Source organism: Equus przewalskii, chromosome 13 (assembly GCF_037783145.1).
Source record: "Equus przewalskii isolate Varuska chromosome 13, EquPr2, whole genome shotgun sequence".
NCBI lineage: Eukaryota > Metazoa > Chordata > Mammalia > Perissodactyla > Equidae > Equus > Equus przewalskii.
In genome coordinates this window covers 81,924,571-81,949,948 of record NC_091843.1, presented here as the reverse complement: position 1 = coordinate 81,949,948, position 25,378 = coordinate 81,924,571, and the positions used below count along the sequence as shown (strand labels likewise).

The window sequence follows — 25,378 nt, the reverse complement described above, 5'->3', positions numbered from 1 at the left end:
CTGAGAAGCAGACTACAGAGCCGTTTTAAACTGTGTCTCTAAATAATCCCAAATGGAGGGACCAAGAAATCAAGACAGGAAAGGAAAGATCCTTTTCTGACACTTTTGATATCAGTTTCTTCTTACTTCATCCTCGTCTCCCTCCTACTCCCAAATTAATCCTTTGCTTTTATTACTCTTCCTTGCATATCTGACCATCTTGGACAGGGTCTATTCTACTCAGAAATAGTCTTAGCATTAAGCCTTGTCACTTGGTAGGGAACTAAGGGCATCACATCTGAGCAGTTTAACTTTTTTTTATTTAAGCACTACAAAACTCCATGGGACCCTTCTATTAGTACCAAGTAGGGTTTGTAATGCCCAGGCTGTAATAATTCACGAAATTTGCTGGCAAAGTGAAGATGACATCCTTCATCTGTGTGAGAACTTAAACACTAAAATAAGATGATTTAATTTCATATTATTCTTGGACTTTCTTCTCCAAGGTTGTTTAATGTATTCCAAATAAGTATGAGAAAAATTTTAAAGTGCATTTTTCTGTCTGAATCTCCATGATTCAAAACTTTTAAGGTGTGTTTGATTTCAAGTCATTGCACCAGCAATAGAGTCTTGTACCCAAGAATCTATTTCTGGATAGCAGGAATATGCAGAAACTATTTTCCACATTGAAAATTCAGGGACTTGATGGAAATATTGAAAAATATCTTCCTTGTTTTTGGAGTGTAAAGTGCTAGGGAGAAGGACTTTACTATGAAAATAAAGATCTGTCTGTTAATTTAGTACTAATAATTGAAGTCACAAAGTATCTCAAGTATATCAATCTGATCAACATCATCACAGACTTTCGGGATTGCTAACCTAGTGAGAAGAACAATTATGCTTTGAATCATAGAAAAAGAGAAAAAAGCCAATAAATTTCAGGATAATACTATTGCTGATTTAGCAACACTGTAGCTATGCTCTCTTTTCCCCTAACTTTGCCAAATACCAGGAAATAGAAATTGCTATGTGTTTACAATTTGAACTTGAATGTACCGGAACAAGGATGGGTTAAATGTCTTTTCTTAAAATAATGTATTTATAGAGTTTGACACAAAGAATAGCAGCTAATATTCTACAACTCGGAAGAATCAAAAGATACTGCAGTAACACAAAATTGACTTTTAATGTTTGTTTACCAGTTCATTGTATCTTACAGAAAATGAAAACATTTTTGTTTTTTGTAATACAGTTGGTTCTTCTCCTCAGATTTGTACTCAGTAGGTATTAAATGCCTTTAAATACTGATTTTCTTTTACTCAGGTGGCTTAATGACTTTCGTAGTTTTCATTGCTTTCGTCGTACATCATTGCTGCTCTGGCAGTAGTAAGCTATGATACAGTTAACTTCTCAACAAAACTACGGCACTTATCCATTGTTTGTTCTTGATGTATTCTACGCTGAAAACTGATGGCTACTTCCCTTTTGATCCTCCCCTCCTTAGTGGTCAGCTTCTCCATGGGACCACCATATTCTTTGGAGCACTGAAATCAAGAAACCCAGTATGGCTGCCAGCAACCAAATTGGAATCTCCTTTGAGTCTGCTTCTAATTGCCAAAATAATAAGCAACTATATTATTGCATAAAATAAAACTTTAATAGGTACCGGCCCCCTTTCTATGACAGAAAGTTTAAATTTACAAATACCATATCTGACTAAAAATTACTGTGATAAAATATGGCAGCAGTCATTTAAAGATGGCTTCCAGTGTTAATGTGACTAACTTGTTTTTATTCCTATTCTTTTTATATGAATTATTTCTTTCTGTTTGGTTTTTCAAATGTAGATGTCTCAGTGAAATTTGCAGATAAACTTTGTTCCTTATGTGGGCCACAAGTGTTAATTATGGGCAAAACGATCAAACAAAGATTTCCTAACCCAGACTCCCATCTCATCCCTCTGATACTCTTGGAAGCCAAGTTTGAGGAGCAACTTCTGAATTAGCCAGTGTTGTACTGACTTTTCGTTAGGAATTGTGTTAGGATAACCTTTCTTTTTCAGACATTCTCAGTGAGATATCTTGGAGAATGAAATAGGAAAATAGACATTTGGTGAAAAATGGCAAAATGAGCACATTAAAAAAAACTCTTATTCAAGTAGGAGTCCAAAGGGGTAAGGAGATTGTGATCCTTTGGGGGAAGTCAGAAGATAAAAAGTCTGCCCAGCAGTATTCATTCTGTTAAGATTTTTTTTACAAGATGGAAAAATGGTGTGCAATTGGTATAGATTTTAATCAGTTAACAGTCACTCCAGAGATTTTGATCAGCACCAATTCCTAAACTAGTAAGTATTCAAAAGTTAAGAAATGCTACTATGCTTAACATTATAAAGGTAGAGTTCTACAGCAATAACTGAAATTTTTATATCTGCTTCAATAGAAATTTGTTCCCACTTGCATTTCCAATAAAATTCTTGTAACGTGGGTAATAATCGTTCAGGTTATGGGCTATCTCCAATGAGCTAATCCCCATATTTGAGGTGTTAGAGTTGCTACTTTGGAGCTGGTCTCCTCTTTAAATAATATCTTCATCTTCTTCTAGACCCTTCAAGTATTTTTAATTTAGAAGTTCGAATTTTATTTGCATCAGCAGAGATTGAGTTAAACCTCGCAATCTCTTTGGATTTATATTTTTGTATAGTTTGCATATCCAACCTAATGTAAAAATGTGCATGCATATATTGTCATCTTTTAATATTAAAGCATCTGAAAATTTCCAGATATGCTTTTGATAAAAGAAGTGATCTACTTTTATTTACAATATTTTGTCTAGATAACGTATGAATATAGTTATGGTTTCATGGACTTCCAATTGTTCTATACCTTCCACACACATAACTCTACATTTATAGAGTAAATTTATTAGAATTATTACAGAGCTTTAAATGCAACCACAATCAATTCAGGAAACAGATTTATTTACTCATGTTCATGGGAGGAAAATCTACATAAAAACATTCATGAAAGCATACCAGCTATGTCATACTTGGATTCTTATACTAAATCCCATTTATTAGAACTCATTGTAAAACAATGGGAAACCATGAAATGTAATTTGAATACAAATATTGGTCCCTGTGGGGTCTCAACAGTCATAGAAATATAGGAAAACAGAGCTTTATTTAAGATTGGAGCTGCTAATACGGAAAGTTGTTTTTCTGAAGCTGGCCTTACCTTTTCACTTAAAGCCCTGAAGATTTTAGTGTAAACTCTGTGATAACAGCTTCAGCACTTCATTTAAGACTAATGACGATCAGCAAGGAAAGTGACATCATCGACCACATTTTCTATATGGAGGGAGGTTTAGAACTACTTTGTTGACTTTTTTCCCCAAACACAGGCACTAGTTGTGCTTTCTAGTGTATATACAAATAGGAATAATAAGAATTTTGAAAGTTGGGTCCTTTCTTCTTGGTTAGACAAACGTATAGTTATTCATTCCTTTTATGATTTAATTTTTTATGTAACGTAAATAAGGAAATATTAAATAGTTTAAAGTTATTTTTATAGGACAGTAACATTTCATAGGCTAACATAAAGTCAAGCTGCTAAATTTTACACTTTTTCTGTCCAGCAGTTTATCTATATAACTGCCCTGAGTAGATGCTAAATGCTGCTTAGCAAACGGCCCTTAGAATTTAAATAGAACTCAGTAAAGCTACTCGAAAGATAAAACGATTCTTCTCAGGCATGTGTAATTTTAATTAGAAGAATGTAGGAATCTCTCATTGGTTAAATATTATCTGCTTGTTTAAGTTTCTTACTTCATATAAATGGGGTTGTTAAGGAGTTTTAACTGTGCTTGTTTCTATGCATTGGAGTTCCTATGAATTTCGTATTTTGGTCAAAAAGGCAGGATTTTAAACAGTAAAATATTCTGTCTATCGGAGATTTGAAATATTAACTTTTAGAAAAGTGTGGATTGTTCCCTTGTGAAATTGAGTTTTGTGCAACCTCTCAGAATCTCGGTTTATGGTAAAGAAGCCTGTATTTCAAATCTGTCGCTCTAATTTGTTTATCGCAGTACATTTCAAAATTGTACAAATGTGTAAAATTTGTGCTTGTGGAAGCTGCTGCTCTGAGTAGCTTTACTTTCCTTAATTGAATCCTGGCAATTCTCAACTATTGCGTGCCCCTTTCATGAAAGGATACTTCACTGGGACGGTGTAGCCTAAACAGTTTGGCTCCAAAGCCTCCTTTTGTGGAGCCTCCCTAAAAATTATATTAATTTATAATATATATTGAATGATCGCTTTACAAAAACAAATTAATGAATTGGTCTTTATGAAAATGACTCTTTACAGTAAGTAAAAAAGGGTTCTCACAGTTTTGGTAACTTGCACGAGTTCATATTGAAATAAAACCTTTCACATGTTCTCAATGACTTGAAAACAGACGTGCGCTAGGGGCACGCTCAATTGTATGCTCTGAAGCAGTAGACACCATACAGCTTATGCTTCTTGTCTGGGAACCCCACGAAGCGCACTGCAGCCTCAGTGGGACTGCAGCGCCTTCTTGGCCTAGAGATAGGGTAGCGGACACTGCCATCCGCCAACCAGCCCGCATCGCAGCGGTCATATCCCAGAAGTTTCCAGGCAGCAAATATCTGGCCCACTTTTGCAATCTGAGCACCATCTTTGAGACACGCCTGCACCGCTTCATCATAGGTCAGCTTGGTGGGGTGGATCAGGTAGTAAAAACGGCCTGTGGAAAGAAGGAGAGAGAGTCAACGGGCCTGTCTGCGACTGAGCCACATGGAGATGGAAGGAGCCCAAAACGGAAGTGTTTCCCAATGAAATGGGACATTGAGCAATGTCTGTCAAGTTTTTGGAACACAGGATTGTCAATTAAATATAGTGTTCCTAGGTCACTCTCCCTTAAATTAGTTTTTCTCCTTGCCCCTTAATATGTGTTCAGACATGTCCTTTTATAGCTGTAAAAAAGAAAAGGGAAGTGACAGATGCAGTTTCTGTTAGCTAATTAGTGACTGAAACAGCCCTTCTGTGGCACTAGAGAAGACAAAATTCCATGTTAAAAGCAAGAGCTATTGAAATTCTAGCTGTGGCAAGACTGAACCCCAGCACAAGTTTCTGGAGAGGAAAAATTTGAATGTGAAAGGATCAAAAAACATTCCTGACATAAAAGTCCATTTACAAAAATCAAAAGCCCTGAAGTCCTTTTCATTACAGGTATCAATAAGGCATTATTCTTGTTCAAAGACTACAGTATGAAAACGCAAAAAATACAGGAAGTCATTTGCCATAAATAATACGGACTCAGAATGTGAACCCCGTCTGCTCACTCACTAGCAAAGAGGATGAATTTATTTATTTTTTTCAACTTCCCCCTGTGGGAGCCCTGACACTGTTTCTTGATTTCACAAGAAAGAGCAAGTTAGTCTCAACCTCGTTGAATAGTGTTAATTGCTGAGATTCCTTCAGTGTGTATTAAATATGCATAAAATGTATAAAATATGACATCCACCGACAGAAGTGACACACGCTGATTGAAGATTTTCTCAGATTTTTCGTTTCAGGGAGAATATTATCAGACTCTCATCTGATTACACATTGTAATGCGATGTCCTCCTGCCCCTCATTAAATATAGATTATTGAAGTATAAATTAATGCCTGCCAGTTCTTTCTAGACTGAGACAATATGATTTAGAGAGAGGGTAGAGGCCATTGGAACATTGAATAGAGGGTTGGTTCTATCATCTATAGCAGAGGTTGGCAAACTACAGCACAGGAATCAAATGACACTTCATTAGAACACAACCACACCCATCCATTTAATACCATCTACGGCTGCTTTTGTGTTACAACGCACAAAGCTACATTGAGTAGTTGCAACAGAAACCGTGTGGCCCACGGAGCCAAAAATATTTACCATCTGACCCTTTACAATGTTTGTTGATCCCTGATTCTTTGCTATTTTCCCCAAAGTGTGTCACGAGGGCCCTAAAGTATAAAATGATGAGGCCAGGGCTTGCTTCACTGGTGTGCAACTTGTGTGGTTACACAGGGCTCCATGCTTGGTTTAATGCTCTGTTGTCACCATCTTAAAATTCTTGATAAGTTTTGAACAAGGAGCCCACATTTTTGTTTTGCCCTGGGCCCCACTCGTTATGTAGCTGGTTCTGGATAGAGCAAGATATAGGGTTGGGAGTTGTGTTGAATGCAACGAATCCGTCATCAGCACTGATGCTACCCGGATCTCTTTTTTTCTGCTTCCACTTGCAGTGTTATTCTACTTATTTTTCTTTCAAAGCTCTTTATCTTGAGCTTTCTCTTTATCAGAGAGAGAAAGCTTTCTCTTTATCCTGAGCTTCGCTGATCATCTGTGAATACACTGACGTTATAATGGAGGAGAGCATGACGCAAGAGCCCGTCTTACTTCAACTGAGAGATCTATCTCCCATGAAGGGCACGCAGTGGTGGCATCATCTTTGGCCATAAGAAAAAGACTCCATACAATAGGGCAGTTTAAACTATTTCATGATAACAATTAGATGCAATAAACCTAGGAATAGTGGAAATACACACTCTTGCTTGACTTATGTGGATATTTTTGAAAAATTATGACACTAAACAATTTATTGCATCTTTTCAAACTGGAGCAATACTTCAAAATTTGTTTTTTTTTCTTAAGTAGATAAGATTAAAAGTTGGGCGTAGTATTGTGGTACGTATTGGTCTCTGGGATAGGAGAGAAGGAGGTATGGTTAATATCTTACCATTGAAGTTGGATGTAAAACAGAAAACATCATATCTGCTTTTTTCTTTATCCCAAAACCCGTAGTTCCTGACTCCAGGCACTGTGTTCTGGCCTCCGCAGGGCTCTCTCGGCTTTGTGATGGGGTACTGCACAGACCCATCGCTGAGCCAGCCGGCGTTGCACCAGTCCAGCCCGCCCCGCCAGGCATCGTACAGCTGGTCGAAGGAGGCAATCACAGCATCCTGGTCCAGACAAGCCTGCTGTGCCTCGTGAAAATTGAGATTGTAGCGACCCAGTCGTGGAAAGTAAGGGAATACCACACCTGTCCAAAGGAGAAGGGGAGGTGTCATTAGTGGCATAAAAGTGAAAACTTGGAGCAAATCCCACTCGACTGGTGAAAAAGGTAATAGAATCTCCATCAGATGAAGTAGCAATGTTTGATCATCTTGTGATGGTTTCTCATGGTCCCTTTTGCCTTCAAACAGCCTCTCAGCTCTGAGCACCTCACAATTAGCTATTCAGTAGGATAACTTCAGTGATTTACCTCTTTTGCTAAGAGTTCAATGCAAGCCTTATGATTCTCCTTTCTGAACCAATTCAGCTGCAGATCATAGTTTCTAAATAGCCCTCCCCGAGAACTTGCCTTCTGCCGCTGGTTACTAACCCTAAAAGGGATCACCACGGAGCCCTTTCCACCTGGGAAGAGGCCAATCTTGAATGCTAAGAGAGGTGGGGGACGTAGAAACAGTGCTCGGGGAGAAGGTATTTGTCAAAATTCACTTTTTTTCTAAGGAATTATTCTTATACAATTGGTAATTAGTTTTATACAGTCCTTTAGATGTATAAACAAACGATCAAGCGGGGATACACACCTCCTTTCACATGTGCTCCTAAAAAGTTGCAGACAAGGAACTTTCATTCGGGACATCTCATTTGTAGAAGCTCTAATGTCAATTCCTAACAAAACCCGAATGCCGCAGTCTCGTCTCATATGGCTAGGACAATTCTTCCCAGAGAGGCACCTCCATAAAAAGCGTCATGGCTTTCTATCTGTTTCAACTTTCAGTATGACCCTTAATTTAATTTTTCTTCTGTCCTTGGACAGCACAACTAAAATCAGAACTCTCATCTAAAAAATATTTCCATTACTATTTTTCAGCTTGCATATTCATATATTGCAAACTGAAACTAAGTTTTTAAAAACATTTTTATTGCAAATGGAAAAAAGAGCTTCCAGAAGCTTGTGCTATACAAGGTAAGTACAAAAGAGACATCCGTATACAATACCAAAGGTTTAAGTTAAATATTCTGGAGGACAAAAACCTTTAGTGAATGTAAACAGTGTGAACTGACGCTTGACTTTGCCAGGGAAAATGGCTTTCCAAAAGCATTGCTTTTGGTCCAATAATCATAGGAGGTGATTGAGCTGTCTCACAACTTTCTGCACAATTTCTTTAAAGTATAAAGATTGCAGTGTAAGAAAGCAAAGTGGTATCATTTGGGGGACATTTTGAAGTACCACTGTATCAATATGTCTGCTGCTAAAAGACAATTAATTTAGAGTGACTATTCAGGCCTTGCCTTGGATTTTTTTGAATATAATTAGAAATAATTAATATTTTAGCATGCGGAATGTAAAAAATTGTCCCACTGACACAGTAATTTGGTGGTTTATATCACATGTGCTACTTTATGAGCCTGCAGACTCTATTGCCGTACCCTATAAAAAGGGTACAACTCACTAATAGTGTAATCAGTACACAGGAAATGTTTTCTTTTGTAAGTAGTCCTGGAAAATTCTACAAGGAGAAATTTCAATAGCTTAAATCAAATTGCGTCCATCGAAGGCCTCCGCAGGACATGTTTGTACCCCTAGGGCAGTCCAGCTGGCACAGTCCACTAGAGGCAGAGATCCAGGAAGGCTTCCTGATCTCATCCTGCCTTCTCAGGTTCTTGGCTGAAGGATCTGTAAGCTGAATCAGAGCCAAAAGAAAGGAGGAAAAGACTCTCTTGGTTGCCACTGCCCCCAGCAGTGATGGGGGTGGGGAGCCTGGAGACGGCTCTGTCTAAGAAGGGCTATGCCTGGGCATCCAGCTAAGAACCCAGTTAACACTGGGAAGCGACTGCTATAGGGCTCCCCGTCCCCTCATGCCTTTCATCCTCTTTCCTCAGCAATGCCGATGAAAAGGAAAACATTTAATTTATCCAGTAGAGATTTCCTTGGCAGCTAGACCTCCAGTGAGAGAAAAATCTCAAAGTATCTCAATCTGGAGAGAGAAAGAAACCATTTGGGTTGAACTCCATTTCCCAAATGACTCAAGATGGTAAAATAGTGGAGAATGTAGGATATCTTAATTTATAATAATTTTAAAGACCTAGACAACCTTTCAGGTTTAAATTCACTGTGGTGCACTGGGTGGCCTCCCATGGACATTAGGAAAATTTTTTCTTTAGTAATTTGTCCTTGATTAACCATTGGGTGTTACTGAAATATGTTGGATTCAGTTCCAAATCCAGTGTAAACGTTTTTATTTGAGTTCCTTTCAAATTTAACATAATCTGATAAATCATTTCTTAAAGTCAAAGTGAAACCCTATATTAAAATTTTACTATTTTTCAATTTCAAGAATAAACAGTCAACTTATTGTTATAGTAACTCAAAAGATTTACTGAATAAATTTTAATTAATGTTTGTTGATGCTGGAAAGAAGACATTCCAAGTAAATCAAGGTCAATTTCTATGTCTTACTCAGCCAAAGTTTTAAAAGTTTCACTATATTGTACACATTTGGTGCACGCATTTCAACAATCAGATGTTTCTTACAAGCAGGGGCATTTCTGGAACTACATGTTTGTTAGTATTTTATTTATTTACTTATTTTACTTCCAGTTAGTTAAGATTTCAACATCTAAGACTATGATTGCGGATGCTTGGCTCTGTGGAAAAATGTGCAATTCCTACAGCTGAATTATGGAGCAAATGGTGATTGCTTTAGTCCAGCATTACAGAAATAAGAAAAGTTAAACTTTCACGAGTGAGAAAGAATGATGTATGATTATTTCCCAAGTATGATTATTTTATAATTATATGTCAAAATATAATCAAAAGCTCTTTACTTTTCCATGAAGGGCTGGTATGCAGCACCGCAGAGAGGATTAATGAGGATGGTACATCATACGGAAAAGAATCATATCAAAGGATGTGAGTAGTCAGTCAAAATAGGTTTTGAAATCACATTCTTTAAGATTTATAATTGTGGGGCCGGCTCCATGGCCGAGTGGTTAAGCTCGCGTGCTCCGCTGCCGCGGCCCAGGGTTCAGATCCTGGGCGCGGACATGGCACCGCTCATCAGGCCACGTCGAGGTGGCGTCCCACATCCCACAACTAGAAGGACATGCAACTAAGATATACAACTGCGTACAGGGGGGTTTGGGGAGATAAAGCGGGGGTGGGGGGCAGGGGGGGGGGGGGAAGATTGGCAACAGTTGTTAGCCCAGGTGCCAATCTTTAAAAAAAAAAAAGATTTATAATTGCTCAGTCCAATTCATCCTTGCTGTTGGCAAATATCAATTTGTTAGACATATAAAGGTTTTCACACCATGGTACATATAAAAGCTAAAGTAAATCTCAGTAACTCTATAAAGCAAATATTTTTAGTGATGAAAAGGCAGAGACCATGCAGCATAATTTTACCTTCCTCAGTGCCTCTCACAGTGCCTATCGGTGCTGTGTACACATCTGAAATTATTTTTCTATTTCTGAAAGTTCTCAGATTATATTTTTGTGTATTTGGCCCCATTTTCTCCAATGGAAAACCAATGCAATGGAAGATTAGAAGCACAAATATCATGTTTTTCATATCATTATTTATATATTTGTTGATTGCTGAGATGAGTTCTGTAGCCCAAGCTACTCATAGATTTCTAGTGATATCCGAATAAGGCTTGTCTTTTGTTGACACTGTTTCTAGCACTGTGGGTAGTGGGTAGTAATAAGAGGGCTTTACCCTATCCAAGGTTCTATATGAAAAAATTGTGTTCCCACAGCTAATTCCAATACACACGTAGGTCAGTTTTTCAAAACAATTTACAAATTCTTTTTTTTAAGGAAAGATCAGCCCTGAGCTAATATCGACAGCCAATCCTTCTCTTTTTGTCGAGGAAGAGTGGCCCTGAGCTAACATCTGGGCTCATCTTCCTCCATTTTATATGTAGGACACCTGCCACAGCATGGCTTGATGAGCAGTGCATAGGTCTCTGCCAGGGATCCGAACTGGTGAACTCTGGGCCGCCGAAGTGGAGCATGTGAACTTAGCTGTGCCACTGGACTGGCCCAGGATTTATGGATTTTTAATCGGTGTGATTAAAAATCAGTTCCTAAGTCACAACTAAGAGCGAGGCATTGTGCTCTGTACTCTAGGATACAGATTTGGGGGTGTGGCCTCTTCCTGCAAAGAGCCCATAATTTGATAAAAATTTATATGTATAAAAATGTGAATCTAAGATGTAATAAATCTTGTAATATAAATACAAACCATATAATTTGGGCATCTTGAAGAATAATTTTTTTCTACTCGGAAAAATTCTCTGGAGAACATAGCGTTTAATCTGGTATTAAAGGGCCAATATAATTAAAGACATTGTACAACTACAGTTGGAAAGACAGCTTAATCACGACATTTAGAATGATGCACTTCCCTGACCTTGTTTATGCACGCTGGAAGACTAACCAGGTGCTTGAGAGAAGCTTGCCTGATTGGCAGGTGGTCACACGTAAGGATGTAATTGATAATGATCAAAGGTCAGAAACTGGAACAAGAGCTAATAAATGATAACCACGATGTATCTCTTCTGCCACATGTGGTTTACTACAGCCTTCAGACTCTTCTGTGTATAATTGCTGCATGTTGATTATCCCAGACTCTGTGGAAACTGTCAAGTCACTCACAATGTCCATCCTGAGGTTAGCAATCGAGCTTCCTCAAATTTTATTCTATAATGGTATTGTGGCTATCTTAAAACATTTTTTTGTAATTTCATTTTAAAATATGAGTCTTTATATTTTATTGAGGTGTGTGTGTATATATATATATCAAATAATATCCTCAGTTTTTCTTGGAAATTATTCAGTGGGAGTGGGAGTAAATAGAGCAAGATAAAGTAAGATTGGCTATAATGACACTTTTTTGAAGCTGGATGATGATATATGGGGATTCCTTATGCTAATATTTCTACTTTTCCAAATGTGCTGTAATATAAAGTTAGAAATTTTTATCCCACCCTTTTGCCAAGCTGGGCCTTAAACCAATCAAGCTGGATGCTACGTGTATGTGGCATCTGTTGTTCAAATTTTGGCCTGTGGAGTTTCTCCTTCCTGCCTACGGTGCCCCCTTTCCTGCTTTTTCACGCTCTCTACCCTCTGACATGACCAAGTTCACCTTTCATGGTCCACAGCAGTGTCTCTTCCTTCAGTGTGTTTCCCATGGCCCCTCTATTCCATGCACACTTTTTTGTATTTGAAAGTTTAAACCCATTGCATCAAACATTCAACCACCTGTAAACTATTTACCAAGTACTAACTTTCTTCTTGGCACCTTACTGCCCTCAAGTAGATCATATTTAGCAGGCAGAGAGACAAGTTTGCAAATATTTAAAAAATAAGATGTGATTAGAGCTATAATGGAAATCTGTACCGAGTGCTAAGAGAACATGATAGCTGGGGCGGGGGTGGAGGAGGGCACAGGGTACAGCTGATCTCGATCTTGTTCTTAAGAGAGAGCATTTTCTTCAGTTGCTCAGAAGCAGGTTCATGTGTACCATGTTACATGTAAAATGTCAGTTATTTCAGGGCAGGTCCTCTGGTTAATGGCTGCTTCTACCCTTTCTACAGCACACCAGAAAGATGGAAAAACACTGTCTGGAGTGAGGGGAATTTAACAGCTACCATGGGTACACCAATTAATGCAGTATGACCAAAGGACCGTCGCTAGGTCACCTCCCAAATAACTTTGGGGCCTTTAAGAATCTTCTGAAGCCACTGTTCTGCCCCCAACAGAGACTTTCTCCTTCCCGTGAGCCCCCAGATCATAGTAGATAAAGCCGATGCCCCTGGTATCAAATCGCAGCTCTAGCTCTTTCTACCAGCCATGCTACCTCAGAAAAGGAGTTTGCCCTAAGTCTCATCTGTCAGGGGGATTCCCGAAAGTGAGCACAATAAGTAGCACGTATGATTAATTTGTTTGTACCCACTTTCTTTACCAAATTCTGCCATATTTTAAAGTCTCTACCATTTTTTTTTTTTGAGGAAGATTAGCCCTGAGCTAACTGCTGCCAATCCTCCCCTTTTTGCTGAGGAAGACTGGCCCTGAGCTAACATCCATGCCTATCTTCCTCTACTTTATACGTGGCACGCCTGCCACAGCATGGCTTGACAGGTGGTGCCATGTCCGCACCAGGCATCCAAACCAGCGATCCCCAGGCTGCCAAAGCAGAACATGCACACTTTACGGCTGCGCCACCGCGCCGGCCCTAAGGTACTTACTTTTGAAAGTATCTTAGAATCTTTAACGGGCTGTAAGATCATTGAGTGAAAGGAACTGAGGTTTGGAATTTTTTGTATCTCATGGCACTAACACAGCACTTGTAAAAATACCTATCAATTAAATTGGTTTCTTGGACACATTTGCTTGGCTCAAATGCATATGTGTTATATGATAGAGAAACGTTCTAAAAGCATGGAAAACGTGGAGATTTGAGATGGTGCAAGGCCTAGGCAGGAAAAATGACTTTTCTTATAGTTTGCCTTCAACACCTCTAATTGTGCCTTAAACGAAGTCTCAGTTTGACCGTATAATGAGTTATCCTTTACCATATGCTTAATCTCCTTTTCAATGGAAGGGAGAGCAGGTTCATGCTCAAAGCCATTAACAAGCAGGTATCCAGCTAGAATTTAGAAATACCTTATATTCAGTGTATTTATTTTTATGGCTTCCTCTTATTTTCGTCAAGTTATGCTGGTTTCTACTTATTTAAAATTGCGTTTTAAAATAAATGTAGAGAGACAATAAATATGGCACTTGAATTACTTAGGTTCAGGAAATATTGTGGTATATAAACATAATTTTAGAAGAAAAGGTAACTTAGATAATATAGGTCAACCCACTATTCAGAGATGAAGAAGCCAAAGTACAACAAGGATAAGTAACTTGCCCCAGTTACAGAACTTATACTAGCAGAGCTGGGACTACCCTAAACCTCTAGATACGACTAACTCAAGGCTCTGTCCATTGCCTGATGCCCCTTCAATAAAGGAAGTTGGTCCTCAAGTAATATTTGATAATTGACTGTCTTCTCTAAGCCAACTACTTCTTTCATCCTAAATAATGCCCGTGTTCACGGATATTAATGTGAATCAATAAAAAACTGAAAACACAAGGTGACATGCAATCAGGAGCCAAGAACTACAACTAAGAGAGACAAGAGAAGGTCACAAAAAGGCAATTTATGACATTGTGCAACTTGTTAGATATATAAAGCTATACATTTCCATACACACATTGGGATTCTATGGGGTTCAGAAGGCCAAATCTTCAGTGATGTGCTAGTGGACGAAACGGATATTTTTCCAAAAGCCACAGATCTGTCCTAGGATGTGAAAGGAGCTTCTAGCAAATACACACGCATAGTTTATGTACATAAGGAAGGAAAGTATTCTATCAATGCAGCCGCAATTCATCCTTCAGTGTAAAGAAATGTGGAAACTCATGACTATAAGCTGTCCTGAGATACGTGAGAAACGAAGGGGAGGAGTTTCCCCACTGGTGGGCACAGAGGGTGGGCTTCGGGCAGAGGGGAGGTGGGAAGGCACAGACCCATTTTATTGTTTAGCTGTGTGTACACTTTGGTTTTTGAACCTACTGAGTGTATTACATAGTGAAGAAATATTCCCCCAAAATGCCTTGACTATTTTGTATCCAATGTCTAAGAGACTCTGGGTCATTTAAAAAAAATTATTTCTTTACAAGAATATTTAAATAAATCTAGTGATCACTTTTTTGTTAAGTTTTCATAGTTACTTTACAGAACACAATTACATGTATTTTAGTTGGCAGATGTCCTTCAGAAAATCTGCCATTATTTTGGAACTGAGATAATTTTAAGAGCACAATAAAAAAGCATCCACTCCGAATTTCTCAATAACCTTGTAATGAGATTTAGATTTTGCACAGCACAAGGCAGTTTCTGGATGTTGTTGATTCAGTTCCACTGTATGTTTCTCCTACAGGCAAATAGCTTCAATTTTGTGTATAACCATTTTGTGTACATTTCAAATATGAAAGCTGGAATCATAGACAGACTGCAAAATACAAAAGAACAGAAAAACGCACCATGCATGGACTTTCGGTTTCTCACCTCATCACTATGGTAAGCCCTAGAGATTACTTGTCATGCAAAAAAAAAAAAAAATCAATGATTATTTATCATTTCTAAGTTTAGTGTAATTTACAGATACCTACCTTGTAAGTCTAATGCTACCACAGCAGTATCATCTTCTAGTCCTTCAATCACCTCACACTTATATCTCCCATAATCATCCAGGGTGAGATCTGTGATCACCAGAGAAGCATCGTTATCACTTCCTCCCTTCAGAAACACTCTCCCCTGGTAGCCTCCATAGGTTTTCTTGTGGTATCCCATGGAAACAAAAACGTCCACTTCCTTGAGGTAATCTGAAGTTAGCTTGGTCCACTTGATTCGGATTTTGTGGGTTCCTGAGCCAAATGCTGTAGGGTCTCGAAGAAATTTGCATGGCAGTGTAACATTGCCACCTCTATGTGAGAACACCTTGGCTTGTTCTGCTTCCACGAGTAGACGGGGGCCATTTTCCGCTATAATTGAAAAAAAAGAATGCACCATTAACATGCTTGCAGACTTTTTTAAATAAAATTAAATCTACTACCTATATTGGGTATTGATGAAGAGCAGCACTGGGTGATCAGCTTCTCTGCTCTATTGAGCAGTGATCGCCTTTGAACCACAGGGACGGGTACCTCTGGTACCTAGAGCGCATCTACAAGGTAGTCACATCTTGTAACCCCCAAAAAAAAGAAGGACACGCATTATGATCATTGAGAAATATTGGATGTAAGACTCCATAGTCACCTGAAGTTTGGTGATTTCATAATAAATGTTATTTATTTTTCTTCTACATTTTAATATCAAAAACATAGAAAGAAGACCAAGATAAGATACAGAGTACCACAACTCTTTCATCAATATAAACCAACAAATTTCAAGGTGGGTAGGCGTATCTCCTCCCAGCTGAGCTTTCTAATATAATAAATCTGTATTATATTTGTAGGAAAAGTATAAGGCAACCTGATTAACTTTCATTGTACTGTTCTGGCCAAAGAACTCAGAATCTCCTCACATTTTTGGCTTCTGTTCAAATATACATCTGTGATATACCATTCAGGAGCATTTCAAGCAACACGTATGCCTTTTAATTTTGTACAAAAGCTAAACATCACGAAGGTATTTTTAGTGAATACCTTAAAAAAAACTTCAGACTTTGAAATATAGTCCCAAACTTGAATGTTAAAAGTGTATCCAAAGTTATACTTATTTTCTGATTAACCAAATAATTATTTGCCCTTGTTCCCTTAAATCTCCTTCTACTCCCTCTCTCCTGCTTTCTGCTGTGTCTTTTTTAGTTATCTGATTGCTTCCATCTTTCCTTCCCTCGTCCTTTTGTTCTGCTCCTCCCTCCCACAAGAACTTTATTGCCTTCCAGAGAGCGCCGCAATATTCCAAGCCTGCCAAGTCAGCAGGGCTGCCCTTCTCGAGAGAGCCAGCTGTTATTTTCAGATCTTGGCTTTCTCTGGGGTTTCCCTGGTTAGCTCATTGTGCTTTTGACCTTGACAAGGTCTCTTGAGGATGGGCAAGGTTTGAAAATGAGAAAACGATATAAGAACTCCTGGACACACACACCTTCTCATCCACACAGCTTTCAAAGGCTGCCAACACTGCCTTTCGTGGAGCTCTGCAGCCCTTCCTGCCATAGGCCAGTAGATACTGAATTAACCTGGGCCATGAATTATTTAAGATACACACGTCACCAGGAAGGGTAGCCACTCTCCTCCAGACAGATCTCAAAACTTATTTAATGCTATACGTAGGATTCAGACTTCAAAATAAAAAGTGTTTAAAAATAGACACAGTGGTTCTGTTTTATTTCTTTTTACACAGCAATTAGAATTAATATTTTTAAATGAACATATTTCATTTATAAGTCAGCTCCAATCCTCAGAAACCAAGGTTAACAAAGCCATCAATTCCTTCATTTTGAATAGATAATAAAATGAGAGGATAATGGCTTAATTAAAATGAATTACAAATCCAGCTCATTAAGCATTTCCTTTACATTCCACTCGTTGTTTTCTTATTTATGACTGTAGAATCACAAGGGATGAAAGGGAAATCTACCCAACTCTAGCCTACATATAATGTTTCCCTCACAGCATCCCCAGTGACTGCATCCAAGTTCTAACCAAGTATCTCTGTGTCTTCTTTCTGGGAGGAGGAAAAGGTGCAGTTGACTAAGTTTGCTCAGCAATCCCTGAGGACCACAGGGAACATCTCCTACCCAGTACTTTGGGAGGACACCTGGGAGCTGGGCCTTCCCATGCTGGGACTGAGTCTAGACATGCCAGAGCTACAAGAGGTTGCAGTTTCATGATTCTTTCAAGTTTTTTACTTTAAAGTCAAAACTAATGCCCAAATGCACTCAGATAGGGGATATTATAGTAGTTCGGATCAAGGACTTTAATGTGACAGAGCCTTCATTCTAACCTTACCGCCTCAATTTACTAGCTCCGTGGCCTTGATCCAGCTGTGCAACCTCTAAGCCCCAATTTTCTTCCATGTGAATCAGGGGTAGTGAGTTCTACCATATACAGTTGACATAATAGATACGTAAAGTATTTAGAATTATGTCCGACCAAAAGTGTGCCCTCACCAGCTGTTCCTACTGCACAGATTCTCCAAGGTATTTATCAAATATGATACTGCCTGATAGTGAGCATAATTTTGGTATATATTAACCTTCCATAGTTTCACTTACTTACAAAGTTTTGAACCATGTGGAGTGAAAAAGTACATAAAATGCCACCTGTGTTATATAGGAGACTTGGAAATTATTGTGTGGTTTAGCATAATCATAAGGTGTTCCAGAGTAAATACTAGGTCTGAGTGTTTTATAAATTAAAGAGTTAAAGCAAAGATCAAATCTCTTGTACAAGGGACTGAGACTTCTAATTTTTTTCTGTGGTTAACTGTAAATTGTCTCTTAGTATTTTAGAAGCATAGGCCTCTGATTGTTTTAGGTACCATTTCCTTATACTCCAGTATTGTGAGTAGATGATGACTTATGTGGTATAATATTAAGAATTGAGCAGACACCAAAAATCCACTGGCTTCCTGCAAAAAAATTTTTCTAACTAGCCTGCCAAAATGTATAAAATTCTACCATTCTTATTTCTTTTGGTGGGGGCTGGAGTGTTGAAGTGATGGATGCCAGAAGTGCCTGGCTGAAATTCAAAGAACCTTAAGAAAGATATGTAACGTGTAACACATTGAGTGACTGAGGACCGTTAATGTTCACTAACCTAAATCCCCAACATGGCCTTGAAAACAATGTTTTTTGTTAGTTTGCTTGTTTTAGAAGCTCAACACTGCAGATCACAGATCACTGAGCATTGCTGGCGGGAGTAGCCTGTTGCAGAACAGGTAAGATGTGGTAATGAGCACTGGCAAGCGAGTCAGGAGCCCTGGGTGTTTGACTGGCAGGTCTACTTCAGGAGAACACTGAGCTTCTCTGGTGGGTTGTCATGATGAGGATCAGCCATGAAACACACTAAGCTGAAGAGGAGAGAGGACAGGGAAAGAGCAGTAAAGAGAACAGAGAGTGCCGATGACAAACTTTGTGCTATCTTGCCTACAGTGTCTTGAATCTGATCATTAGATGCAAAAACCTGAATCGGTTCAAAATTAACGTTTAAATCAAAACTGTTTGATCAACAGGGCAATTGCAAGGCAAATAAAATGCAAAAGACAAAAATAAACTTTGATCATCAGAATGAGTATTGCTTGTTTTCCTTTATTAAAAAAATATAAACAGATAAATAAAACTAGGCCACATACATGTGCTCACTTGCAAGGGGACTGAATTTTTTAGAAGTCCAATTTGTAAGTTGCAGAAATTTCATGTTCCTGTTAGTGAGTGTCAATGACAGTGACTTGAAAAGATTTGATGCCCTTCAAAGACCACAGTTTTCTCCAGGGGAAACAGCAGGGCCTCATTATTATTTTACAAATTCTGCTGTGAAATCCAGACGACATTGTTCTATTTCACCAAATCATGAAAGCAATGGCATGACCGAACAACTGCTCTTTGTATTGCCATGTAATTTAGATGAAGTCTTCTCAACAATAGGATAAAAACAATTAATTGCAGAAAAACAATTTAGAAATATGGTATTGGACTATTACCTATTGTTCTTAGTTCTATTAAAAGTGTAATCATTTTTTTTGGCAGTTCATTGCCAAAGAAATACACATGACAGAAAAAAGAAGGTGCTACAGATCAAAGTCTGTCTCTTTAAAATGAATTAGGCATTGTGCAAAATAACCAATTGGTTAGTTTTTGGTGTTGGTTAGTTTCTCACCGCTGGATAGATAAAGTAGCTTCCAGACTTTTGGATTTTTCTAGTCCAATAAACTGTAAAACAAAACAAAACTGGGGAATATATTTGAGATGACTAAATAAGATGCTAAACAAGGACGTTAAAAATACTCTTCTCCCAAGAAAAAACTCTACCACCATCGTTTGAATTTTTTATTGTGGTGAAATACACATAATGTAAAATTTGCCATTTTAACCATTAGGTGTACAATTCAATGGCATTAATTACCTTCACAGTGTTGTGCAACCACTACCACTATCTATTTCTAAAACATTTTCATCTCTGCAAAGAGACAGCGAATTCCTCCCTAACATTCCAAACTGGCGGGCAGAGACTCAATCGTCAGGTCCACAATGAATCACTTGAAAAAACTGCACAAGGTTTTACAAATGGTTCCTTATTTTCACAACATTCGTTATCACTTTGGTGGGTCTGGGTGTATAAGACTAACTCTTTAGAAGCTGTTACTTTCCCCAGGGTAGCCAAACCTGCCTGAGGATGAGCAACCAGGATGGATTGGTATCCTTGTTGCTGTTCTTACCATTGTCTGTTGAGACAATGACTCTGTTTCCCTAGTCCCTGCCTCATTTACATTGTTCCTCCAGCATCATCATGGTGCCTGGCAAGTGATAAGTGTGGCTGAAAAGGATTATGCTGCCTAGAGCCTGTGCTGATCTATGGCAGTAGACATGATATCTGAATTCTCTTTTACCATAGTGTAGATCTAGAATGGAAACACTTTATAATCACAATTAAATATATGTATTAAGACACAATATTTGAGCAGAATACATAATTTAGACATTTGTCTCTCATGGTACCTTGTTCATTACATTTGGGTAGGACACATAATTTAGGAAAAAATTAAGGCATATCTAACTCATTAGCCTTTGACAGTTTATAATTATTTTGTTTCCTTCAGATTGGAATGAACCTAATTTTTCCTGGAGTTGCTCACCAGGAGTCAGAATCTCTCATCATTTGGTCATGATTCCAATGTGTCTAGTGAGCTCTGCCTCAGAAACTTTTACAAGGGCCCTCTCCTCTGTCCCTGTGGCCACCACCCCCATCCTGCCTTTTCCGTCCTTTCAGAGGGCTGATTGCTTTTAATTTGTCAGAGACAGAGCTTTAGTTTCCTTCCCAGCTATTCCTGAATGCAGAGGACTCTGAGCCTCTCCACTAGCCCTTGGCGCCTTAGGAAGGGCTGACCTGAAGAGGGCAGGAGAGAAGCTTTGACGAGGATCTCATCCTTGCCCCGGGCCCTCAACTACGGAATGATTTGAGTTTGAAATCTTCTTGGATTTGTCTCTAGCCTATCTTTGTTTTCATCTGGAGTTCAAACTCTGACCTGAAGACACCTAAGAGAATGTGGGTTTCTTACCATCTGTGTAAATTCAAAAGAAATATTATTTGCATAAATTATTCTGAAAGGATTCACAAGAAACTAATAACCTTGGAAGCCTGTGGGAAGGTGAGGTGGATGTCTAGCTGGAGGAATCTTGGGGGATTTTCATGGCGTATACATCTATATTTATAAAATTTTGAACCATGTGAATGTATCACCTATGCATGCACTAAATAAAAGTGGTATGAAATTAAACAAAATAGTTGAGGGGATTTAATTGACAAATAAACAAAAATTTTGCCTAAAGTACCTCTGGAAAGATACACAAGAAGCTGGTAGCCACGACTATGATATATTGCCGTAACTGCAAGATGACATTTTTGTAGAAGACCTATGGCTCTGTTAATAAAAATGTTATCTTTAAACATGTCTTCAAAGACGAAGGCTTTAGCACATTTTCCCTATTCCCTTAAGATACCGTTGACAACAGTACTGATTTTTGTCTAGTTCTGACTATAAAGGAAAAGCCCAAAGGTGAAAATACCGTAAGTGAAGACTGCTGTTTGCTGTGAAGTGATCGCTGCTGTTTCTCACCACCTGGGACTCTGCCTTTTGGTCCCACAGGCTTCAAGAACACACTCCTGTCAATACCGCCCCCCAGTCCCCTCGCCAGGTCCTATATCTCTGTAACTACTGTAGGGTCTTTGTGCCCTACTCATTCCTATCAATCTACAGCTGAACCAAATTACCTGGAATTGTGTTTTCACAGTTTTCTTAAATGGCATGTGTCCTTTCTGTCAAGATCTACATATGTGATGTGAGGTGTGGTATTGACCATATCATTCTTCCTTCCTTTGCCTTAGAGCTAAATCGATTCTGTAATGGGAAACTGCCCAACACCAAAATACAGTATTGTTTTGGGTGCTGTTGATCATGAACGTGTACCATATTGTTGTTATATTCAAGTTTCATAGCAAAAAGTAAGGATAAATGCTATCATTGGTTTGGAGCCTGGAGGTTGATCTATGGCAATACTTAAAAAAAAATGTTTTTTCAGAGACAGTGGAACTTTTTCTGCCCAAAGGATATCTTAGACAAATCTTTGCCATATAAATCTGATAAAAACTGACCTTCTCTGCTTGAAATGAGCATCAAGAGGTATATGGGATCCAGTGAATACTGTTTAAAAATCTCTGTTCTGAGATGTAAGCCTGAAACTATGTTAATATCCTGAAAAAATTATCTCTTCTCTTCATCATTTTCAACCAAGAAGAAGTAAAATGTGATGAAGATATTTAGCTCCGTTCTGCTACCAAGTTCTTTATGGGCTATTGTCTTGCACATTCATTATTATTTCATGGATTTTCTCAGCAGTTAGAGTTTACTGGTTAAGTATACGGACTATGCCTCTTACATTGTGTCACTTAACCTTTCTGTGCCTCAGATTCCTCACCAATAAAGTGGAGTTCAGCTACCTTCTTCCCAGGATTCTTCTGAAGCTTAAATGAGGCAATGCGTTGAGAACTTAGCCTTGTGCCTGACATACCTCGAGTGCCCGTAAATGTTGGCCTTTACTAAAAAACATTTACTGAGTGGCCAGAGTGCCAGGTGTGCTAACCAGCTTCTACCTTCTACACTGTCTTCTTTCCTGGGCTCTTTCAGAAGACACTTCCTAGAAAGTATTGGTTCTTGGGAAATTCACATCTCATCAACTTTTGATGCTTCCCCTAAACTAGTGGTTCTTAAGACAGGAGTGCATTTCAGGACCACCACCTTGAAGCTTTGTTAAAAAAACAACTGTCTGCATCTATATAATCCCCTTCTTCCTGCTCCTCCTCAATTTCCTTGGGGGCTCCAGAGCGTCTTCATTTTGCAATGTGTTTATCGACAGCTGCCGTCTCCAACTTGCTCCTCTAACTCCTCTCAAGAATCACCACAATGGCCTGTGGGAGAAGTTTCTCCAAGGCCCATGGCCAAACTTTTTTTCATAGTGATTTGATTTCTTCTGGAACACAGTTATATCCACTGAACGGAATAAAATGGGAGCCACTTTTACCCACTGCTTCACTCCAAATGTTCCAAGAAAAGGCTTAGACAGAGGCTGTATGGTTCCTGTGTGGCTTCGAAGCACAAGAATTGGCCTGCCTGAGTTTGCATCTCAGCTTTATCACTTAACAACATGACGGGGGGCCAGCTACTGACCTCTTTCAGCTTCAGGGGTGGGTAACCACCTTTATGCAGTGTTGTGGTGAGGACTAAATGAGACAACCCAGGTAATGCATTTTCTACTGTGCATCACATATTGCGGGTTTAAATTAATATTATTGCTGTTGGTAAGTCCAATATAACTGGTTCCAGAACTAGAGATCATTTTATTATCTTTGCCAACTCAGATTTGTCTGCTTTAGCTAATAATTTTCAGAATTTAAATAGATTCATGTTATCCAAGATTTATGGATAAAAATTAGCATTTAATGCCTACGATTTTAGACTTCGAAAAAATAAGTTGGGTTATCACAGTTACAGAGAAATTAAGGAATACATTACAGAAAAATAAAATGGAAAATCCAACTTGAACACTTCACTAATATGGTTAACGACATTCTTAATATAAACACACTTTCCAGGATTTTAACTGTAATACAGGCTTCTTTCAAAGGGTATGGGGAAACTGAAACGTTAGCATGAGTCATTCTTCTTCATTAAGCTGTAATTAACCACACACTCCTTTATTATTGGAAATGTGTCTTTATGTGGTAAAGGGGTAGAACTCAAATCTACTTGTCTCTGCTCAGACCACTTCCACTTTGTGGTGAAATGTAAGGTCAAGTGATCCGTAATTTGCAGAAAGGACACTGTTAGTTTTCTAAACTGATATGGTTAATGTCTTCACTTAGTATGAAAGACATCAAGATAATACCATTACAGAGTCAATCCTGGAGGCAAAAGGGAAGTTTTGATTCTTAATAAACAATCGTGAACTGATAGCCTATAATGGGTCAAGTATTAAGTTGAGTGGGGGAGCAGGTACTGGTTCTCACAGATGTTGTCCAATTGGAATGCAGGCTGAAAAACAGCAGGTATGTGGATTTTTCAACAAATGCTAGAAATGCAAATTTTTAAAAAATTTTTAATTTTTCTGAGGAAGATTGGCCCTGAGCTAACATCTGTTGCCAATCTTCCTCTTTTTACTTGAGGAAGATTGTTGCTGAACCAACATCTGTGCCAATCTTCCTCTATTTATGTGGGATGCCACCAAAGGGTGGTTTGATGAGTGGTGCTAGGTCTGTGGCCAGGATTTGAAGCTGTGAACCTGGGCCACTGAAGCAGAGCTCACCAAACTTAACCACTACACCACAAGGCCGACCCTAGATTTTTTAAAATGTTATACAAGAAAAAAAATTACCACACATCAGTGATCAGGATTCAGACTCTGGGAAGCAAATATGTCACCTCTGCATCCTCCTTCACCCACCTGTTGGGGCTGAGGGTCTCCAGAGCTCAGCCCAGGGCATCTCCTCACCTCCATCTGCACTTCCTCCTTCCCCAGGCAATCTCGTCTAATCCCATGGCTATAAATACGTGCTGATGTTTATGTGCTGATGCTTATGTGCTTATGTACTTATGTGCTGGTGGTCCAAAACCTTCTAGCAGTGTACTTTTTCCTGAGCACCAAGCTAGTAAATCCAACTACCTGCTGGTCCTGTATCAGCTGCCAAATAGACGACTGGAGTCCCTCCTCCCCTGCCCAAACCTGTCCTCCCAATCTTCCTCAGTTTAGTTTGTGCCTCCATCATCCATCCATTTGTCCAAGCCCAGATTGAGGAGGTGTGTTTGATGTGTCCTTCCCCTTAAACTTGACATCCAATCTATCAGCAAGTGCTGCCAGCGCTACCTCCATTTTTTTTTTTTTTTTCAACTGGGTTCATCTTAATTCATCTCCACAGCTACCATTCTGGACCCCCTTCATGATTTCTCATCTCAAGGTCTCCTCCTCTTCACTCTTGGCCCACCGGAATCCACTATTCATGTGGTCTTTTGACATGTAAATCATATCACCTCACCCCCTTACTCAAAACCTTTTTACTATTTTCAAGTGTTTTTAGAATAAAATCTGAACTCTGTACTCTGAACCAAATATAAAATACTATGGTCTCACTACTGCCTCCTCTTCTAATCTCATCTTCAGCCACATCCCCCCCTGCCAGGCTGCAGTGCCTTCAGCTTCCCTCCAGTTTGAAAACACCATGTTTATTCCCATCGCAGAGAGTTTGCCTTTCCCACTCTTTCTACCTGGAATGCTCTGTCCCTGGTTCTAGATGTGACTGGCTCCCGCTCACTCTTCTGATCTCAGCTTAGAGAGCCCCTCATGCTCCCCTCCACTTGGATTGATCTCGAGGCTGCCTGGGGGCTCTGTCACAACACATTTTCCCTTAAAAACTCTTCCCTATTTATTGTTTAGATGTTCCGTTTTATTTATTCAATTACGCATACAGGCCAAACAAATAGTTATAAGAGGCTGAAGTTGATGAAG

The 25,378-nt window shown here is 38.9% G+C and overlaps 1 protein-coding gene across 3 annotated transcripts in view; it reads right to left on the bottom strand.

The window, feature by feature from the left end:
• Window positions 1-1,141: 1,141 nt before the first annotated feature.
• Window positions 1,142-25,378, bottom strand: part of HAPLN1 (hyaluronan and proteoglycan link protein 1) — a 77,584-nt gene continuing 53,347 nt past the window's right edge. For all 3 annotated transcript variants that reach the window (XM_008539053.2, XM_070569762.1, XM_070569761.1), the window contains exons 3-5: window positions 15,273-15,644; window positions 6,776-7,078; window positions 1,142-4,742 (exon numbers count right to left, since the gene is read on the bottom strand). In XM_008539053.2, the coding sequence (XP_008537275.1) occupies window positions 4,453-4,742; window positions 6,776-7,078; window positions 15,273-15,644 (965 nt within the window). In that variant the 3' untranslated portion in view covers window positions 1,142-4,452. The remainder of the gene's footprint in view (window positions 4,743-6,775; window positions 7,079-15,272; window positions 15,645-25,378) is intronic.